This window comes from Tauraco erythrolophus, chromosome 12 (genome assembly GCF_009769465.1).
Source record: "Tauraco erythrolophus isolate bTauEry1 chromosome 12, bTauEry1.pri, whole genome shotgun sequence".
Classification (NCBI taxonomy): domain Eukaryota; kingdom Metazoa; phylum Chordata; class Aves; order Musophagiformes; family Musophagidae; genus Tauraco; species Tauraco erythrolophus.
In genome coordinates this window covers 13,790,633-13,808,404 of record NC_141476.1, presented here as the reverse complement: position 1 = coordinate 13,808,404, position 17,772 = coordinate 13,790,633, and the positions used below count along the sequence as shown (strand labels likewise).

Genomic DNA, 17,772 nt, shown 5'->3' with positions numbered 1-17,772 from the left:
ACAGCCTCAGGGGGTGATGTGGGGGTGACTCAGTCCTCACCAGCTGCCACAGCTGTGTGATGAGTTGTGTCTGTGGGCTGAGGGGAAAACAAGGCGCACAGGGCAGGTCTGTGCGGGGGCTGGCCTTTAATTGGAGCGTGCCAGGTGCCATGCACACCACAGCCATCCCAAAAATGGCTTTGCAGGGTCCTGAAGGAGGTGCTCAGGGAGCTGCTGGGGTTTTCCCGTCAAGCCCGGGCATCATCTGCTCTCTGCAGGGACAGGGAGCCCAGCTGTGCCCTGCGCTCCTCCATGGCCCCCCAAGCCACCCAGGGAGCTCAAAGTTTCCTCTGATGTGCCAGGATGGAGGAGCTGCCTTGACCTCCATGTAGCAAATTCATCATGGTGCTGCCAGCTGCCTCACCAGGGCTATGACCTGTGGAAGCCATGGCCTCATCCTGGCCGTGACTGTCTCAGGAGAGCCCTGAAGATCCCTCTTTCCCCATCACCACCAAAGGAGACCTGTTGCTGCACGCTGAGATTGCGAGAGCGGGTTCCCCTGTGAGCTCATGCCTTATTTCAACATAAAATCACCACAGATCTCTGCTTCAGCTTCTGTATTTTAAGAGCTGTCATTTGCTATGACCGTTTCCAGGGGCGTTCCTACCAAGTGGCTTGGAATAACCACCCAATGGGTAACTCATCCCGGGCTGAGTCCGCCCTGCCCTGCCTGTGGCCCGCAGGAGCCTGAGACCGTGCATGAGAAAGTTGAACAAACAAGTACAACTGCAAACAGCATTTAAAGGCTTGTGAAACACCTTCTCTGTCTGTTTAGGTCACCTTAGTGGAAGCTCAGCTTTGCTTAGCCGAGCTTGACTGGCAAGCTCTTCAAATGAAACCCCAAAAACGCTGCCTGAAGCTGTGCCTCACCTTCACCATGCCACCTAAAAACCTCGACTTTACTTATAAATCTCTTCTGACAGCTCATGCTATCAAAAGCTTTTGGCTGTTGTAGTAAACTCTGACCTGGGAAGCCCTTTATGCCAGCTCTTCTCTTGGCTCTCCCAACCTGCCAGACCAAAGGGACATCCTTTACCAAAGCACAGATGCGGTGAGCGTTTGACCCAATATGCTTGTGTATACTCTGGAGCTGATCCCATTTCCAATTTAATTAAATGTTCTCATATTTTTGAGCATATCTTAGAGGTGCATACCAAGCTGATATGTGACCCTGGGGAAATGAAAGTAAATTTGCTTATAGCAAAAGGATTTGGGTGATGGTTTTAAGAAAAATCAGAGCAGATTTTAAATGCAGGTTGAAATGCAGCTCTTGAGAGCAGTGTCATCTGTTGGGAAGAGGGGGCCGGTAAGAGGCTTGTAATCTAAATAGCAGGCTTAAAAATCCTATTTCAGGTGTAAAAGTATCAGTGGGATGCTCTGATTTCAACCTTTGTGCCCTTTCCATGGGAAAGCTGGCAGAGCTCTGTGCTCCCTGCTCACAGCCCCATCCCAGGACCTGGGAAAGGGACAGGCATCCCCCACCTTGCTTGCTCCCAGGCCTCGTGCAAGGGGGCTGTGTGGTGTCTGTGTGGGGTGCAGTGCTGTGTACCCCTTTGTATCTCTCTAGCGGTTGTACCTCATGCCGTTTATATCCTGTTGTATCCACCCTGATATCTCCTCATTGTAAGCTGTTGCAGCAATTTCGCATTCCCTTTTTTATTGCCATTGCATCCCCATGGCAACCCCATTGTACAACTCTATAGCCTCTTTGCATCCTCCTTGTATCCCTGCTGTGTTTCTTTTGCATACCCCCATACGTTCCTGTTGTATCCCTGTGGCAGCTGCATTCCATTCCCCACTGTACCCCCCCTGCACCCCTTGCACCCCGTTGTATTTCCCCCCTTGCACTCCCTGTTGCATTGCCTCTTGAACAGCTGCATTGCATCCTAGTTGTAGTCATATTGAATTGCCTCTTACAGCTCCAATTGGAGTGATATTGCATTCCCCCAAGCATCCCCACCATATCCCTATACAGCTGCCTTGCATTCCTCTTGCACCCCTGTTGTATGCTCCTTGTACCCATGTTGTAGCCCCCTCTCATCCTGTTGTATCCCCTTCCAGCTCCTTTTGCACCCCATTGCAGCCTCCTTGCACCCCCTTCGCAACCTGTTGTATCCCTCTTGCAGCCTCTTTGCATCCCCCACAGCCCTCCTGCTGCATCCCCCCTTGCACCCCTGTCGTATCCCCCTTGCACACTCCATTACAGCACCTCTGTGTTCACCTTGCAACCCCATGGAAACCCCATTATGTCCCACAATTATACCCCTGTTACATCCCCCCCCGCTGAAGCCTTATTACATCCCTCCCTTGCACTGCCACTGAAGTCCCATCACATCCCTCTGTATCCCCTCTTTGCACCCCATTGCAGACCCCCTTCCACTCCTCTTGTACCCTTATGGAAGGCCCATTATCTACCTCCTTTGCAACCTTGTTATATCCCACTTGCAGCTCTGTTGCATCCCCCCTTCCACCCCCAGTGAATTCCCACTATAGCTCCACTGCATCCCCCCTATTGCAGCCCCCCCTTCCACCCCTGTTGTAGCCCTCTCTGTACCCTCATGGAAGCCCCACTGCATTCCCCCCTTGCATCCCTGTTACATCCCCCTTGTACCCTCATAGAAGCCCCCTTGTGTCCCCTCCTTGCATCCTCACTGCAACCCTATTGCATCCACCCTTCCACCCCCGCTGAAGTTCCATCATATCCCCCTGTTCCAGCTCCACAGCATCCCCCATTGCAGCCCGCCTTTCACCCCTGTTGTACCCCTCCTTGTATCCTCATGAAAGCCCCGTTATATCCCCCATTGAGTCCCTGCTGCAGCCCTATTCTATTGCACCCCCTCTTTGCACCTCCACTGCAGTCCCATGACATCCCCCTATTGTAACCTCGTTGTTGCCCCTCTGCACCCCCGTTATAACTCCATTGCAGCCCCATTGCATCCCCTCCCTTGCACCCCCCTCTCTCCCCCTTTTTACCCTCGTTATACCCCCCCTTGAACTCCCACTGAAGCCGCATTGCATCCCCCCTTTGCACACCCCTCCCACCCCCTTTGCACCCCATTATACCCCCCTTGCACTCCCACCGCAGCCCCATCACATCCCCGCCTTGCACCCCCGTCACCCCATCGCACCCCCCTTTCACCCTTCCCCTTGCAACCCATTTATAACCCCTCTACATCCCTTCCCCCCTCCCCGCCCCGCACCGCGTACGACCGCGCCGCATCCCCGCCTCGCCTTCGCCGCGCTCCGCTGCGCCCCCGCGGAGCCGCCCCGGTACCGGCGCGGAGGGAGGGCGCAACGGAGCCGCCTCGTTTCGCCGTTTCAGAGCTGCCATTGCGGCCCGGCACGGCTCGGATCGGCACGGTGAGAGGCGGGGAGGGGGAATGAGGGGCTGAAGGTAGCAATGCCAGGATCAGGGAGGTTGCGGGGGGGGGCCCGGATGCCGGGACGGCGTCCGGGCCCCCCCCCCAACCTCCCCGGTCGTCTCCGATCTCAACCCTAGCATCGTTGGAGTGGGGAGGGAGAGTGATCAGGAGACCAGGAGCAAAGCAAAAATGCAATAAATAATTTAAAAAAAATTATTAAAATGTAATTAATTTGCCTTAAAATCCTCGCCCCCCCCCCCCAAAAAAAAAAAAAAAAAATCAGAAAATGGGGCACAAAGGGGAGGAAAGTGGCGTTGCATGTTGGCTGCGGCTATTTGGAGGATGCTGTGATTTTGCTGGAGGAGGATGCTTTTGGAGGGGAGGGTTGCTATGTACTGGGAGACGTGACCTAGAGGTGGCCCCCCAATACCCCCAGCTCATCCCTCCCCATCTCTTTCCCACCCCTACCCCCCAGGAGAATACTGAGTCTGGGCGCACTTGTGACATCAGATGTGCTGTGCATCCTCCACTGCGTGCATGTGCGGCGGGATGGGGATGGCGACCAGGTCCGGAAGGAGGACGGGCATGTTATGAATTTCTAAACCAGCGGCTCGCTGGCAGCACAGCCCGCTCCGCTGCTTTTCAGCCGCCTTGTCCCCAGGCTGGCTGGCAGTGAGTCTGGCGGCACGTCCCTGTGTGTTCCCAGCCCTGGGTGCAGCAGCAGGGCAGGGGGCCAGCCTGGACTCTCCGGCTCACGTTTGTGAGCCGTGTTGCACAGATACAAATAGGTCAGAGATGCACGTTTTATGAAATGGCGCTACAGAAACAATGATCTCATTTCTGCTATCTATAAATAAATGAAGGTGAAAGGGCACATTTCCTTCTCCCAGCCTTCCAGAGGCTGGATTAAGACCAAGAGCTGACTGGCTGATGGACAGACATCTTTTAAATATTAATAGATTGTAAATTATAACTTCACTGTGATGAGTATCTGAAAGATCACGCTGTGAAATATACCACTGAAGAATCGTAATATTAGTTATGTTGTCGTTTATGGTCAATATTATTTTTCTGGCTGTTGAGGATGCCAAGGGGGAGATGGTTTCCAAGGGAAATGGCGAACTGGCGTGTTTTGGGGTTTTTTTCTTGCACGGTTAGTGATGTGAATCAGGGCTTCTGGGAGGCGCGTCTCAGCCGCTGAGGCCTGTCAAAAGCCCCCTGTTCTGCAGAGGGGTCTGAAAATTGGTCAACGTTTTCTCTTCTTCAGCTCTTAACAAAATTTCAAGTATGCCTAAATATGCTGCTTAGCTTTCAGCTCATCAAAGTTGTTAAATCTGTTGTCAGGCGCAGGGAGCGGTAAGCGAAACGCCAAGTGCAGGGCAGCAGCCCTGGTTTTGCAGCCCAATCCCGACCAGCACAGCCCGATGTGACCTTCGTGCTTTAATTTTGGCGCATCTGGTCATGAGCGCACACGTGTGACTCCTGCCTTGTGCAAACCCTCCCTGGCCTTGCATGGGGCTGCCCAGCGTGTTGGCTGCCGCTCTCCCCTTTCCAGCTGAGCCCCTCTTCCTCATGAAGGCTTTTGTGCCGCAGCCCCTGACATCCCCCCCAGGTTCCCCTTGCCCTGTCAGAGTGTTTGGCTCTGAGACCTGCTCTGTGGGCGATGCCGATCCTGGTGAAGAGCCTCCAGGTCTCCCTGGGTAACAAACCCAGCTGTTTTCACATTTCTGGGATTGCTTTTTCTTTTTTTTCTGAGCAAAATGCAGGTTTTGATCCCACATACCGGGTGTGCTGCTGCTGCTGCATCTTATGTGAGACTTGGAAAAAATCAATATATACACCTGAGATGCAGTTGGGTCTTCTCTAGCCTCTCTGGTGTGACCCAAGGAGCCTGAAAGAGAAAAAATACCAATGTGGATTCAAACCTTGCTCACAGTAATTTACTGTCCCTTTGGCTGGTGGCCCTGGGGACTGTCATCAACAGGCTGTCCTCCATAGCAATCCGCAGCCCCCTCCCGCCTCTTGGCCCCTCTGTTTGCAGGTGATGAGGCCTTTGCTTGAATTTGGTGGAGGGGAGGAAGTAGGAGACAAGTGGAGATGTGGAGCCTCCCTTAGTGTCTCTCCTTGGTCCATCCATCCCATTACCTGGGGTAGCTTTTTTGGGTGGTTCCTCCCAGGTGGGTCAATGGGGCTGTGGTGGTTAGTGCCTGCGACTTGGCTGCTGGCGTGGGAACTGGTGCTCCTGATCTGGCATCCCGTGCCCTGTCTAGTGCCCAGCTCACTCGGCCTTATCGCTGCCATGATCACATGGCATTTATCAGACTTGCCTAACTGATGTTTGCAAGTTAATTTATGAGGTACTTGGAGATCCTTCCAAGAAGGCAGTAGCAATGCTTGGGGCCGTTGGCTGTGACTCTTGGTCACAGGGTGCCTCAAAGTGATGGATGAGCTGTGGTCTGAAGTCTTACAGCTGTTACCACAGGGCTTATTTTTATTTTTAAGCCCATGATGTCTATCTAGTTGGTAACAAAGGACTGTGCCAGAGTCTGGGCTGATGCTGCCTGCCCCTATCGCTGGTGCCAGTGTCACAGGGAGGGTGCATGTCACCTGGCCAAAGCACCATCGCAGGTGGTTGGCAGCATGGGTGCTCCCTCGTGGCTTTGGGGACCTGGTGTCCCTGCAGCGCTGCTGGGTGCAGGGGTGGCTTTACAGGGTGCTGGGGACTGCGGTGATGCTGGCTGCCCCTGACTGCAGCACTGGGCCTGCCGGCATTCTCCTTCCTGCCGGCATTCTCCTTCCTGCCGCCTCCGTGGAGGGTAACCATGGAAATTGGCGGTGATTGTCTTCCCCCCGCCCCCCCCCCCCCCCCCCTCCTCGCCCGGTGCAGAAGGAGGCTCAGCCGTGCCATGGGGCTCTGCAAGTATCCTCCCCCACAAGGCACTCATAGTTGGTGGGATGCCCCGAGTGGGGCTTGCCAGGTGCACGTGGCCAGTTTTGGGCACTGGGGCTCACGTGGTGAGTGGCAGCTGCCATGGCCCTGCCGAAACCCTCCGGCACAAGGAGGATAGGACTCCCCCAGGGCACCTCTAGCCCTGCAGCCATGGCTGGGGGGGATGTCTCAGGGATTTTCTGGCTCGAAGCAGCCCCTGGCACTGGTGGGGGGACTCCGATGCTCCTGCTGAGCCTCCAGTGTGAATTTCTGCAGCCAAAATCTGCTAGCGAGACCAGGGCAGCTTTCTCCTGCTCCCCAGTAATTCCCTGCGGCTTCAGCCTGACTCACTCAGGGAAGATGACATTTGAGGCGAAGAGGAGGGGGACAGGACGCGGTTTAGCTGGCTTTGTTCAAACTGCTGTAATCACCCGAAGTGCAACCATGGGCCCCATTTGGCTGGGCGCTGCGCAGCCCTGCCGTGGCGGGGGCTGCTGCCATCAGTGCTCCCCACCGCAACGCCTTCACTCCGATGGCAGCTTGAGCTTTGTTCCTGGTTGTAACAAGTGCCCTCGGTTGGCTTTATTGTACAAAGGACCATATTTGCATAAACAGGGGAAAGGTTAGTCGGAAGGAAGATGAGGATGAGGCATCTGGAAGGGAAGCCGGTGGCTTAAATACCCCAAACTCATCGTCTTGCCCAGCTACCGAGCCTGAAAGGAGGAAAAAAAAGCAGGAGTGCAATTTTAACTTTTTTTTTCTCGCTTTCTGACAGTGTTTTCAGGCGCTGCGGCAACCCACAGCGAGCAGGACCTGTGCCGAGAGGAGGAGGGGATCTCTGCAAAGTAAGCTGAGCTTTTTAAAGGCTTTCTCCTTGTTTTGCTTTCTAAGAGCAGTGGAGGTGTCGGAGGCGGAGGTGGTGACCCCGTGCCCGGCAGCACAGGGTATTCCACTGCCCTCTGCTTTTCCCAGGCTCTCTCCTAGCTGTGACATCCTCTTGTTACGGGTCATGGAAGGGAATGATGGCAATTTTCTGTGCTTAATTCCTTCCCTGTTTTAGCGACGTAGCAAACGGCAGTGAGTGCTCTCTCGTGGGCTCCGGCACAGCCCTGCTCTCATGTACAAGGTTTATCCGTTGCACGAAGTGTTTCCCTGTCAACAAGCCGTGCTGAGATCAAAGATCTTCCTACAAAATCTTAATGAAACGAATAACAGCATGTTGTTGAGGCTTGAAGAAGGAAATGAGGTTTAGCTTTGTTAAGGAGATGCCTGGTGGAAATATTTACAGTATTCCTCAAATTTCAGTTATTCCTGTTTTCCCTGGGGGAAGAGGGCAAACCTGGCCGTTGCTTCTTGGTCGTGTGTAAAGTGGGGGGTTGATGTGATCCAGTATGACGGCGTCATCAGGGGAGAGGATGTGACTGCGGCAATTTGGTTCCTGTTTCATGCCGTAACATACAATGTGCCACGTACCACCATGAGTCTTGCAGGAAACAGAAATAAATCTGCCTGTCCTGGCACAGAGAAATGCAGTGGTGGTGATGGGGGGGAGGTGGCTGGTAGGAGAGCAGGCATTGAGGATGTTTCGTTTTATAAATGTGTGACAAAAGAGCTAGCGCCGAGGAAAGGGTGAGCTGTAAGTTGGTTAGCAGGGGGAATTAGAGGAGATGCGTGTGCGACAGGGTTTAATCTCTTAAGGAGAAAAATACATCCCGGCTGCCTGTGGTGGGGGCGAGTTCAGGGACGAGTGCGGCATGGGGTGAGAACTGGCCCTTGCGTCCTGTGTCCTCCACCTGCAGCCCCTGAGATTTGTCCAAAGGGTGCTTGGGAACTGGGCTGGGGACCTGTGATCCACAGCAAGTGCGAAACACCCATGGGGCAGGAGTGAGGACGTGGGGGCAGGGATGAATTTGTCTGAGATAAAGGCTGATGGCCAAAGAGTGCCCTGCCAGGTTGTTTCCTCCAGTTCCGGAGCCCATTAATAGGCTCTGCTCCCTTGATTAGTTGGTGCCTGTGCGGAGCAGTAATGAGAGCCGAGCTCAAGCCATCAATTCTAGGTCAGTGGTTGTGTGCTGGGGATTTGGGATTGGGCAGGGGGAGGGGAGCCAGAGCTGGATGCCTGCCTCCGAAAAGCAATGTGGAGCCTACATTAAGGCAGCCCTGCCTGCACCCATCGCCGGGGAAAGGCTGGCTGCACCCAACGGAGCAAGGCTGTGCTTCCCCATCTGCAAGGTGCCCCACGGGGCACGTCACACCCAGTTGCCCCCCGGATGTGGTCAGTGCCTGTTAAGGAGGCTCGTTGCTTGCTTGAGAATTGCTCTCTGGAGAGGATAGCATTGCAATAATTAGATCCATTAAGGAGCCAGAAGAAATAATCAAGTTTTTAAACTGAAAGAGACTTTGCCGCACTCCTGACCAGTATCATTTGCCTCTCGTAGAGCCACCTTCCTCCCTACCTGGCGGCAGAGATCTCATTTAGCATCGACTTGTTACTGTTTCTGGTGTTTAACCTCTAATCCTTCCCTAAATGTGGGCAGGTGAGGCTGGGTGCTGAAGAGCAGCATGGACCCGGACGTGCTAAACATGTTTGTCATCGCCGGCGGCACCCTGGCCATCCCCATCCTGGCCTTTGTGGCCTCCTTCCTCCTCTGGCCCTCAGCACTCATCCGCATCTACTATTGGTGAGTTCGTTAACCCGGCTGCTCTTGTTTTAGCGCAGGGGTGGAATTCCTGCTGGTCCCCATCAGGTCCCTGTGCCCTGGTGCCTGAAGGTGCCTGAAGAGCCTGCAGGCAACAGGGGCAGAGGGGGATGTTTCTGCCCGTGATGGCGACAGGAGCAGGTGACACGGGACGTACCGGCTGTGTGTAGCTTTAAGCATCTCTGGGAGAAGCAAATGGCATTTCCTTCTTGCTTTTTTGCTGCTGAGGCTTATGTCTGTCGGGGCAGCCTCAGCTGGGCTGCGGGATGTCTCCAAACGTCTCTGGGTTGTTTCCCTTGAGGATGGGGCTGCGGCTGGGAAAAGCATCACTGGTGCTGCCCGTCATCCAGCCTGGCAGCCCCAGCAGGCTGGTGACCTCCCACCTTGTCAATGCAGCTGTTGGCGTGGGTGTCTTCAGCTCTGCCGCAGCTCCCTCCTGGTTAACAGCCTGCTCGACAGGCAGGGACTTTTCTCTTGCTAGTAGTTATGGACAAGACTTTTCTCATTCTCCCTTCTCTTGGGGGCTGGAGCATCAGAGAAGATAGTGATGCTTTTCCTTACCCCCTCACATCTCATCCTTTCCGATACCAGGAGGCAGGCACCACATCCTTCAGTCCTCATCTGTCCCTGGAAATTGGTGCTAAGGATGCTTTCAGCTTTCCTGCCTGGGTTTGTTGCAGGGGAAAGCTGGAATAACACTCCCTTTGGAAGCCAGGGCAGCATCTCATCGCGCAGCGCCAGCAGCGCGGCAGGCTGCCCTCACGTGCCGCTGGCAGATGGTGGCTCCTGCAGTTTTGCTCACGGGGTGTTTCCAAATCAAAGTGCCCTCCTGCGAGAGGAGGACGTCAGCCCACCCCGGCACTCAGGCACAGCAGCGCGATGAAGCCCATTTCTAATGGCACAGTTATTAGAAACTTTCAATCACAGCATCTGGGGGCTGAGGGAGGATGGGATGAAAACCTCAACGACTGGACCGGCACGGGGGAGAATTTCTGCCCGTTGTGTATTGCGTAGGGAGCTGCGGGGCCAAATATCGCTCTGCAAAGGAGAGCGGGCGATGTGACAGCCTCCTGCCCTGGGGACTCCAGGCGTACAGGGTTTGTCAGTCCCAGTTGTTTTTTTTTTCCTTTGGATGTACGAGCCACCAGTGGAAGCCAAGGAGGAGCCTGATGGGCTCCCATTCAGAGGAGCATCACTGGAGAAACGCTGCTGCACCAGAGCAGAGTGAGCGTGGTTGGAGTGAAGCCTTCAGGGAAGGCAGGATGGGGTGAAGGAGGCACAAGGGGCTGATGCCTGGAACTCTGAGGAGCTGGGTTGAGTGGGAGGCAGAGAAGATCTTGCTGCCTTGTCCTTCAGGGTTGCAAATGAGGGGCTGAGTGAAGACACACTGAGTTGGTCTGTGTTTGGCTCATGAAGGGAGCGTGTGAGCAGAGCTCATCAGGGCTGTGTTCTTTTGAAGGGTCAGTGCCCCCACCTCTCTCTCTCCCAGCTTTCGTTGCTGGCAGCACTGGCATCTTGCAAGAGGAACCATGACGCTCTGTTTCATGGGCATCTCTTTTCTTAGGCACAGCAGGTGAGAAGAGAGGGTTTGCCCTTTAATCTTCCTTTCCTATTTGCTCCTTTCTGAGTCAGCTTTTTTTGGGGTGAAATCGTTGTGTTTTCCCATCGGCAGAGGCAGGAGAGGGGGCAGGCAGCGTGCTATGCTGCTCTTCCCTTTCAGCCCCATTTGCTCCAGCCTTGTGGTACCGCTCCTGGGAGGTCCCCAGCCAGGTCCCCAGGGACGCTTCTCCTTTCTCCCACCACTCCCTGTCCCCTTCCTCCTCCTCGCTGCTCGTCTGCGTGTCCTCGTGCGGCACAGCCGAGGGTCACACCAGGTCCCGACGGCCTCGCTCCCTCCACTGCCACTAATGCGCCTCCCTGCCGCGCGTGTGACGTGCGGGGCTGCCCCGCTGACCCCCACCCCAGCGCCTGCCTGCCCTGCCCGCCCTGCCCGCTCTGCTGCCAGGGGTTAATCAGTTTAGCTGCTGCCACTAAGAGTGTTAACACCTCGCGAGGGATCAGTTCAGCTTTGCACAGCTTATTTTGCCTTCTGCTGAATTGATCCATCAGGATCAGTTGCTAAAAATGTTATCATCTTGCCCATCAGTAGTTTACACCGGTGCCTTTGAGGCGAGGACTCTTAAGACACTTATTCAGGGAGAAATTCACCTCTCCTTGTAGGACCAGCCCAGAGCCGAGATGCTGCTTAAGTCCCACTAACTCCCTCCAAAAAGGGATTATGCTAAAAGAGGATTGTGCTATGCATAAGCTTTGAGTGGGCAGAGAGCTAGGACAGCCCGGCAGCATTGATGACCTTGCTCTTGTGTCTCAAATACATTCCAATATCATGTGTAAAAGTAATTGCCAGTGTCTTGGCCATCAGGAGTAGCCCAGTAGTTGTCCTGACAAGGGTTATGTCTGAGCATAGGGGAAATGCAGAGGAAGCGAGCCTGTTCCTCCGTCTTGAATCGCACGTACACATCATGTGTCCGAAGTGTCACCGATAATCTCTGTCCAGGTCCCCATCCTCTTTGAGCAGGCTGCAAGCGTGTGCTGGCAGGGGCTGTCTGCCTCCGCTTTCAGAGGAACAACCCAGCTTTCCCTGGGCTTAGCCCAATATCTTCTGGGGTGTTTGACCCTGTGTAAGGATGGTCCCCTCTGGTCCTTTACGTGTGTATAAATACATTTTTAGAGATTGTCTAGTTGGTATATGGGAACTGGGTTTCTCTAGTGTTCCTGGGTGACATGGTTGTTTTGGGTGGGATCCGTCTGTGGGGTGATGTTCTCCCATTGCTGCAGGACCCAAATAAACCCATGACAGATCTACCTTACCCACCTTGAATAAGTGCTTCCCTTGACCTGCCCATCCTGCCCTCTGCCTTGCCATGTATGCTGCCTCTCTCTCTTGAGCTTCTCTCCTCATACCAACCTTTGGGTGTTTTCAGTTTTAGGATTGTTATTTTGGCCCATTTCCATTGCCAAATCAGTTATTTTGAGTCTTTTTAAAATTTTTTAACAAGGAGAATGTCTCCACAAGGCATCTGCAGTGTAGCCATGAAGAGCCAGCTGCCAGCACTGCACCTGTAAGGGATGACACCTAAGCACAGGGTCGATGCCTGGGACCAGATACTCAGAATTAGTCCCAGTCAGTCCCATGGCAGCACCGGTGTGGGCCCAACCCAACTGGCCTTAGCGAACTAGCAAGTCTGCAGCCAAGTTTGGACTTGTCACCTGGTTTGTATTGCCAGTGGGCCCTCGTCTTACTCACTGGTGTTTTCTCCTTCTTTCCAGGTACTGGCGCCGAGCCTTGGGTATGCAGGTTAGATATGCAAACTACGATGACTATCAGTTTTGTTATTCCTATAGAGGGAGACCTGGATACCGACCATCCATCCTGATGTTACATGGGTTCTCAGCCCACAAAGACATGTGGCTGTCCATAGTCAAGGTGGGACTCCATTTCTATCATGTTCCTACTTAGTGAGAGTCGATGGTCCTGGGCTTGGGTGCGGTTGGGGAGCCAACGGTTGCGTGGGATGCCATGATTGCTGTAACGTGCTAGAAACATCCTCCTCAGCCTGTGCTTGGTGCTTGTTGGATCCTTTTCATCCCTGTGACATGCAGAGCTGCAGGGGAGAACAGTACATACCAGCCTCCTCTATGGGAAGCAAGTCTTGGCCATGGTTTCTCATCATATCACCCTTGGTACATAAGCTGATTTATTCTGGTGCATGAGTAACCAGAGGCTGCTAGGAGGAGAGTCACCCCCTGCTCCCACCCATGGTCACCAGTTTCCATCCCTGGGCGTTGCGGCAGTTTCCCTGCACCATAACGACCCCTGATTTGTTTCTGCAGTTCCTCCCAAAGAACCTGCACTTGGTGTGCGTTGACATGCCCGGACATGAGGGCACAACCCGCTCAGCCTTGGACGACTACTCCATTAGTGGGCAAGCTAAAAGAATACACCAGGTAAAGCCCCAGCATCACGTCGCCTCGGCAGAGGGATGCGGGGACGTGAGGGATGCAGGGACACGAGGGATGCTAAGCCCCATGAGCCCTGCCTTGTGCCGCCCCACTCCCTCCCTTCCCAGGCAGCCAGAGCCACCGACCTCAAGCTTTTGAGGTGAATTTCTCTAATGACTCCACGCCGTTGCTTCCTCTCCCCTAATACCTCCCCATCTGCTTCCCTGCCAGTTCGTGGAGTGCATCAGGCTGAACAGAAGGCCCTTTCATCTGGTTGGCACTTCCATGGGGGGAAACGTTGCCGGCGTCTATGCGGCTCAGTACCCAGAAGACATTTGCAGCCTGACCCTTATCTGTCCTGCAGGTGGGTAATGCTGGAGGGGGGCGAGATGGGGAGAGGGCAAGCAGGAGCCAGTGCAAAAGCCCAGAGCAGTGTTAGAGGCAGAAGAGGCTTTTAGTGCAAAGCATTTTGAAATAATTTCATAGATTTTCTAGGTTGGAAAAGACCTTAGAGATCATCGAGTCCAACCGTCTCTAATCCCCATTAAACCATATCCCTAAGTAGATCATCCACCCTATTCTTAAATTTACATGTATAGACTGAAAATCTCTGGAAGGGTATGGGAGGAAACCACAGTCTTGTCCTGGCTGCTCTTCTCCAGGGCTTTGGAGTTTGTCCCACAGTGCCTTGGTTAGAGCTGGGACTACAGCAAACAGGACAAGTCCTGCTCTGGAGGAAAATGCCTTTTCCCTTGGGATGGCAGGCATTTAGATGGCACATCTGCAGCCTCTCAGTTCTGGAGAGGGAACCAAGGCAGCAATGGGAAAACCTCCCCAGTCTGGCCTCTTGAGAGCCCCAGAGCACTGGAGGGCTGGGAGCTTCAGCAGTCAGAGAGCTGTGTCCTCCCACATTTGGATGCTCTGAGTGGGAAGAGTGCTTTGGGGCTGGGCGCAGGTCAGTGGGGTGTCCCCGTGGCTGTGCAGCACCCCTCCATCCCCACCATCCCCTCCATCCCCTCCGTTCCCTCCATCCCCACTGTCCTCTCCATCCCTACTGTCCCTTCCATCCCCACCAGCCCCTCCATTTCCACTGTCCCCTTGGCTGGGGGACTCAGGGGAGCCTGGGCATAACACACAGCAAGGAGGCTTGGGAGGCTTGGCAGGAAGCTTCTTTGCCAGGGAGGGCTTTGCTGCATCCTGGTTGTTATAGCAGCTCCTTCCCCCTCCCACGCAAGGAAAGCAGCTCGCAGATAAGAAATAATTAACGAAGCAAAGCGAATGTTACCTAGCTACCAGGCTCTGGGGGCGGCAAAGTTCTGGGAGATGTGCCGGCAGACTCTCCGGCTGTTTCTGGATGTGCACCCTCGGTGTGGGGGCTGCAGAGAGGTTTGGGGTGTTAAGCTGCTGGAAGATTTTCCCTGCAGTGGTGCACACAGATGGGGCTTCTGAAATTTTCTGTCCAAGCCTGTGCTGTGCATCCACTGGCCAAGTAAAAATCAGCGCTATAGTTTTCACCAAAGAGTTTGTGCATGTCTACAGGGCGCACACCTCGTGTTGAGTCAGCCCGCAGGGCTCGGTGCTGTCAAGCTCTGGAGCAGGAGGGAGCGTGGGGTATCTCTGGGTCCATATTAAGTTTGCTGTAGGTACAGATTTTTTTCTTCCCTCTTTTTTATTTTTTATTTAATGAGTGAACAGGCAGGAGACCAGAGGCAGGGATGAGAGAGGTCAGTACGGCGATGCTCTCGCTGGGGCTGTTGGGGTCTCGTCTGGGTTTTAGCTTGTGCCCCACTTCTCATTCGACCCAGGCCTGCCGAGTGCCACTGACACCAAGTTCATTAAGCAGCTCCGGGAGCTGCAAGAGTCTGAACGCATCGACAGGATCCCTTTAATTCCCTCGACACCCGAGGAGATGGCAGATATGCTGAAGCTTTGCTCCTACGTTCGCTTCAAGGTGCCGCAGCAGGTGAGGAGCATGGGCTGGCTGCAGTGGCCAGGTAAGGGGGGCTCAGAGGTGGGGAGCAGGTTTGCTTCTCTTCGAGCCTGTGTGGCGGCAGCTGAGGTGATGCTGGGAGTGGAGCCAGCACTCCCGTCCCCACCATCATCCAAGGGGGACCCCCCAGCCCCACTCCCAGCCCCTTTCAGCACCTTCCCTTCAAACCTACTTTTCCCAGCTCCCTCTGGCAGCGCCCACTGAAATTCCTCCTCCCACAAGGTCTTTGGCAGTGGGCTGGGATGTCAAAGAGTTTTTTAGCAGATATGGCTGGCAGGAAGCATTAAATAACTAAGGCGGCTGTTGTCCAGCCTGGAGGGGGATTGTTTGCTGCTTTTTAAGCAAAAGTGATGGAAATGTTAATCACCTCATTGTCAGGCGAGAGGAACTTGGCAGGAGCTGGCCATTAAGCTGATTTTCCTTAGGAAATCTGAGATGAGTAGATTGGAGAATAAGAAAAAAATGCAAGGTAATGCCAAGACCTTTTTTTTTTTCTTTTGGCAAAAGAATAAAAGAAGGAAGAAAAGAACAGTCATGGCTGAGGCGGCCTGCTGGCCGTGGATAGTTGGCCTGGGGGAGAAATTTGGGTTTGCATCATAAATGACAAAAATAATTGTTACTGAAATACATGTTACTTAAGCTCGGTTGCGGCAGCCAGCATGCTTAGGAAGGAGCTCGTGCTGGGCTGGGGCTGCACAGGGCACGTCGGGGCGGAGAGGACATGTTCCCATGCCTGCTGCATTCGTGGGCACTCTTGGGTGCGCTCAGCCCCATGTGGGGTGTGGGTCATCCCCGAGCAGCTCTCCTCTGCTCTCCCTGCAGATCCTCCAAGGCCTCGTCGACGTTCGCATCCCACACAATGATTTTTACCGGAAACGTAAGTGCGCAGCGGCAGCCCCTCTCACCGGGCTTTCCAGCTGGACCCCTGGGGTGTGGGGACAGGTTGTCCCCGACCCATGCCCCCCTGTTGCCATCTGTCCCCTGCACCCCCCTGCTGACTTGCTGAGGGTGGGAGGAGGCAAGGTCATTAACAGATTTGGGGGATGCACCCTGGTTGCTGGTAGAAACTCGCTGCCACCCCTGCAGGCGATGGGGTTGCTGCTTTGCCCTCATCCTGCCAGCTGGGTTAATTAGTGCTAATATCTAAGAGGAGATGGGCTTGGAGGAGGATCTCTCTGCAGTGGGGCTTGGTGGCGGTGGAGGACTCAGCCTTCGCACGGACAGCCTGTTGGGGCTCTCTCCGTCACCCCTGCCTGGGTTTCCCACCAAGGGGATGCTGGCAGGGCTGGTCTGCAGGGGCCCCTGTAAGAAGGGAAGGCAAAGCATCCCCCTTATAGGACTGACCCTCCCCTTGCCCCTACTAGTGTTTTTAGAAATCGTGGATGAAAAGTCCAGGCACTCTCTCCATGAGAACATGAGCAAGATCAAAGCGCCGACGCAGGTCATCTGGGGAAAGCAGGACCAGGTATGCGGCCCCCTCCTCCGCCTCCCCCATGGGACCAGGTCTGGCACAGGTGTGGCCCTGACCCCAGTGGGTTTGCAGGGTAATGGGTGGAAAGGTGCCAGGGAGCACGGGGCTGGAGGGAGGAGAGGGCAGAGCCGGGACTGGGGAGGACGAGGGGGTGGGTGGGGGCAGATGCCAGCATCGGGACAGGCGTGGGCTGGGAGGAGGAATAAAGTGCCAGTCAAGAGACCTGTCCTGGCAACCGGGGAGAGATGTGTGAGGCAAAGGCGTGGGCTTTGTAGGGCCGGTTATGGAGGAAGGAGTGGGAGAGGGAAGGAGGCAAGCTGCAGGCACACAAAGGCCTCTATAAATGCCAAGGTGCAAGCGTTCACTTGCAATGACCTGTTTGCACTGAGCCGACAGCCGAAAATCATCCAAGAGACTTCCCTGCCACATGCTGAGACCAGCACCGTGCAGCCTCCCTGTCCCACCCCCAGGCATGGGTTCTGCAGGATGAGGCTTGCATCACAAGCACCGTATCTGCATCCCCGCTCAGCATTTTGCTTGGGCTTGCAAAGGCAGCTCCAACAGGGCTTCTACAGTGTCCAGCAAAACCTATCTCTGCCCATGGCAGTGAGTATTTTTTCCCCTGCCGTCCAGGTCCTGGATGTTTCTGGTGCCAGTGTTTTAGCAAGCGCTATCCCGGACTGTCACGTGTACATCCTGGAGAACTGCGGGCACTCGGTGGTGGTGGAGCGTCCCCGCAAGACGGCCAACCTCATCCTGGAGTTCCTGGCGCTGCTGCACAGCATGGACAACAACAAGAAGCAGGCGTGAGCGTGGCAGGGAGCCACGCGCCCACGCCGGGTCTTTTTAAATTATAAAGTACTGCAGCTTTGATAAGTTCTCAGGGATCTTGTATGAATCGGGATGATGTGCCAAAGTCCCTGAGGAAGGCAGAATCACTGATACTTAAACCTATAGCACCGCCGGCACAGCGACCTAGAGGTCATTGAGCAACCTCCATAGATACAGGAACGGAAGCAGAATCTCTCCCTTTTCTACTTAGAGGTAAAGTAGGAACAAGCCGAAATCACCAAGCACTAGCCATGCCGTGTGCTGAAGCTCCTTACGCAGCCGCCCATCTTACCCTGGTTACTGGCACATAGTTGTTTATGACATTTACCCAAACTATATAAGAAGTGTAGGAAGGAGGAAGCGTCCTGGACTGAGACTTACAATATTTCTACTACTTAGAGTCCGTCGCGTTGCATGCTGCCGTGCTGTAAGAGAACCCCAGTGCTCCA

The 17,772-nt window shown here is 54.5% G+C and overlaps 1 protein-coding gene across 1 annotated transcript; it reads left to right on the top strand.

Annotated features, from left to right (window-relative positions):
- The first annotated feature begins 8,892 nt into the window (after positions 1–8,892).
- On the top strand, positions 8,893–17,302 carry ABHD6 (abhydrolase domain containing 6, acylglycerol lipase). Its single transcript, XM_009989842.2, has 8 exons — positions 8,893–9,011; positions 12,360–12,516; positions 12,924–13,037; positions 13,263–13,395; positions 14,837–14,994; positions 15,844–15,898; positions 16,386–16,486; positions 17,126–17,302. Exons 1-8 carry the CDS (start codon positions 8,893–8,895, stop codon positions 17,300–17,302), a joined length of 1,014 nt encoding a protein of 337 aa, XP_009988144.1.
- Positions 17,303–17,772: the final 470 nt, after the last annotated feature.

Excerpts from the sequence above, each read along its gene's own strand:
- ABHD6 (XM_009989842.2), top strand. The coding sequence starts at position 8,893 with ATGGACCCGGACGTGCTAAACATGTTTGTCATCGCCGGCGGCACCCTG. Across the intron at positions 13,038-13,262 it reads AAGCTAAAAGAATACACCAG|TTCGTGGAGTGCATCAGGCT; the intron begins GTAAAGCCCCAG and ends CTTCCCTGCCAG. Across the intron at positions 13,396-14,836 it reads GACCCTTATCTGTCCTGCAG|GCCTGCCGAGTGCCACTGAC; the intron begins GTGGGTAATGCT and ends CATTCGACCCAG.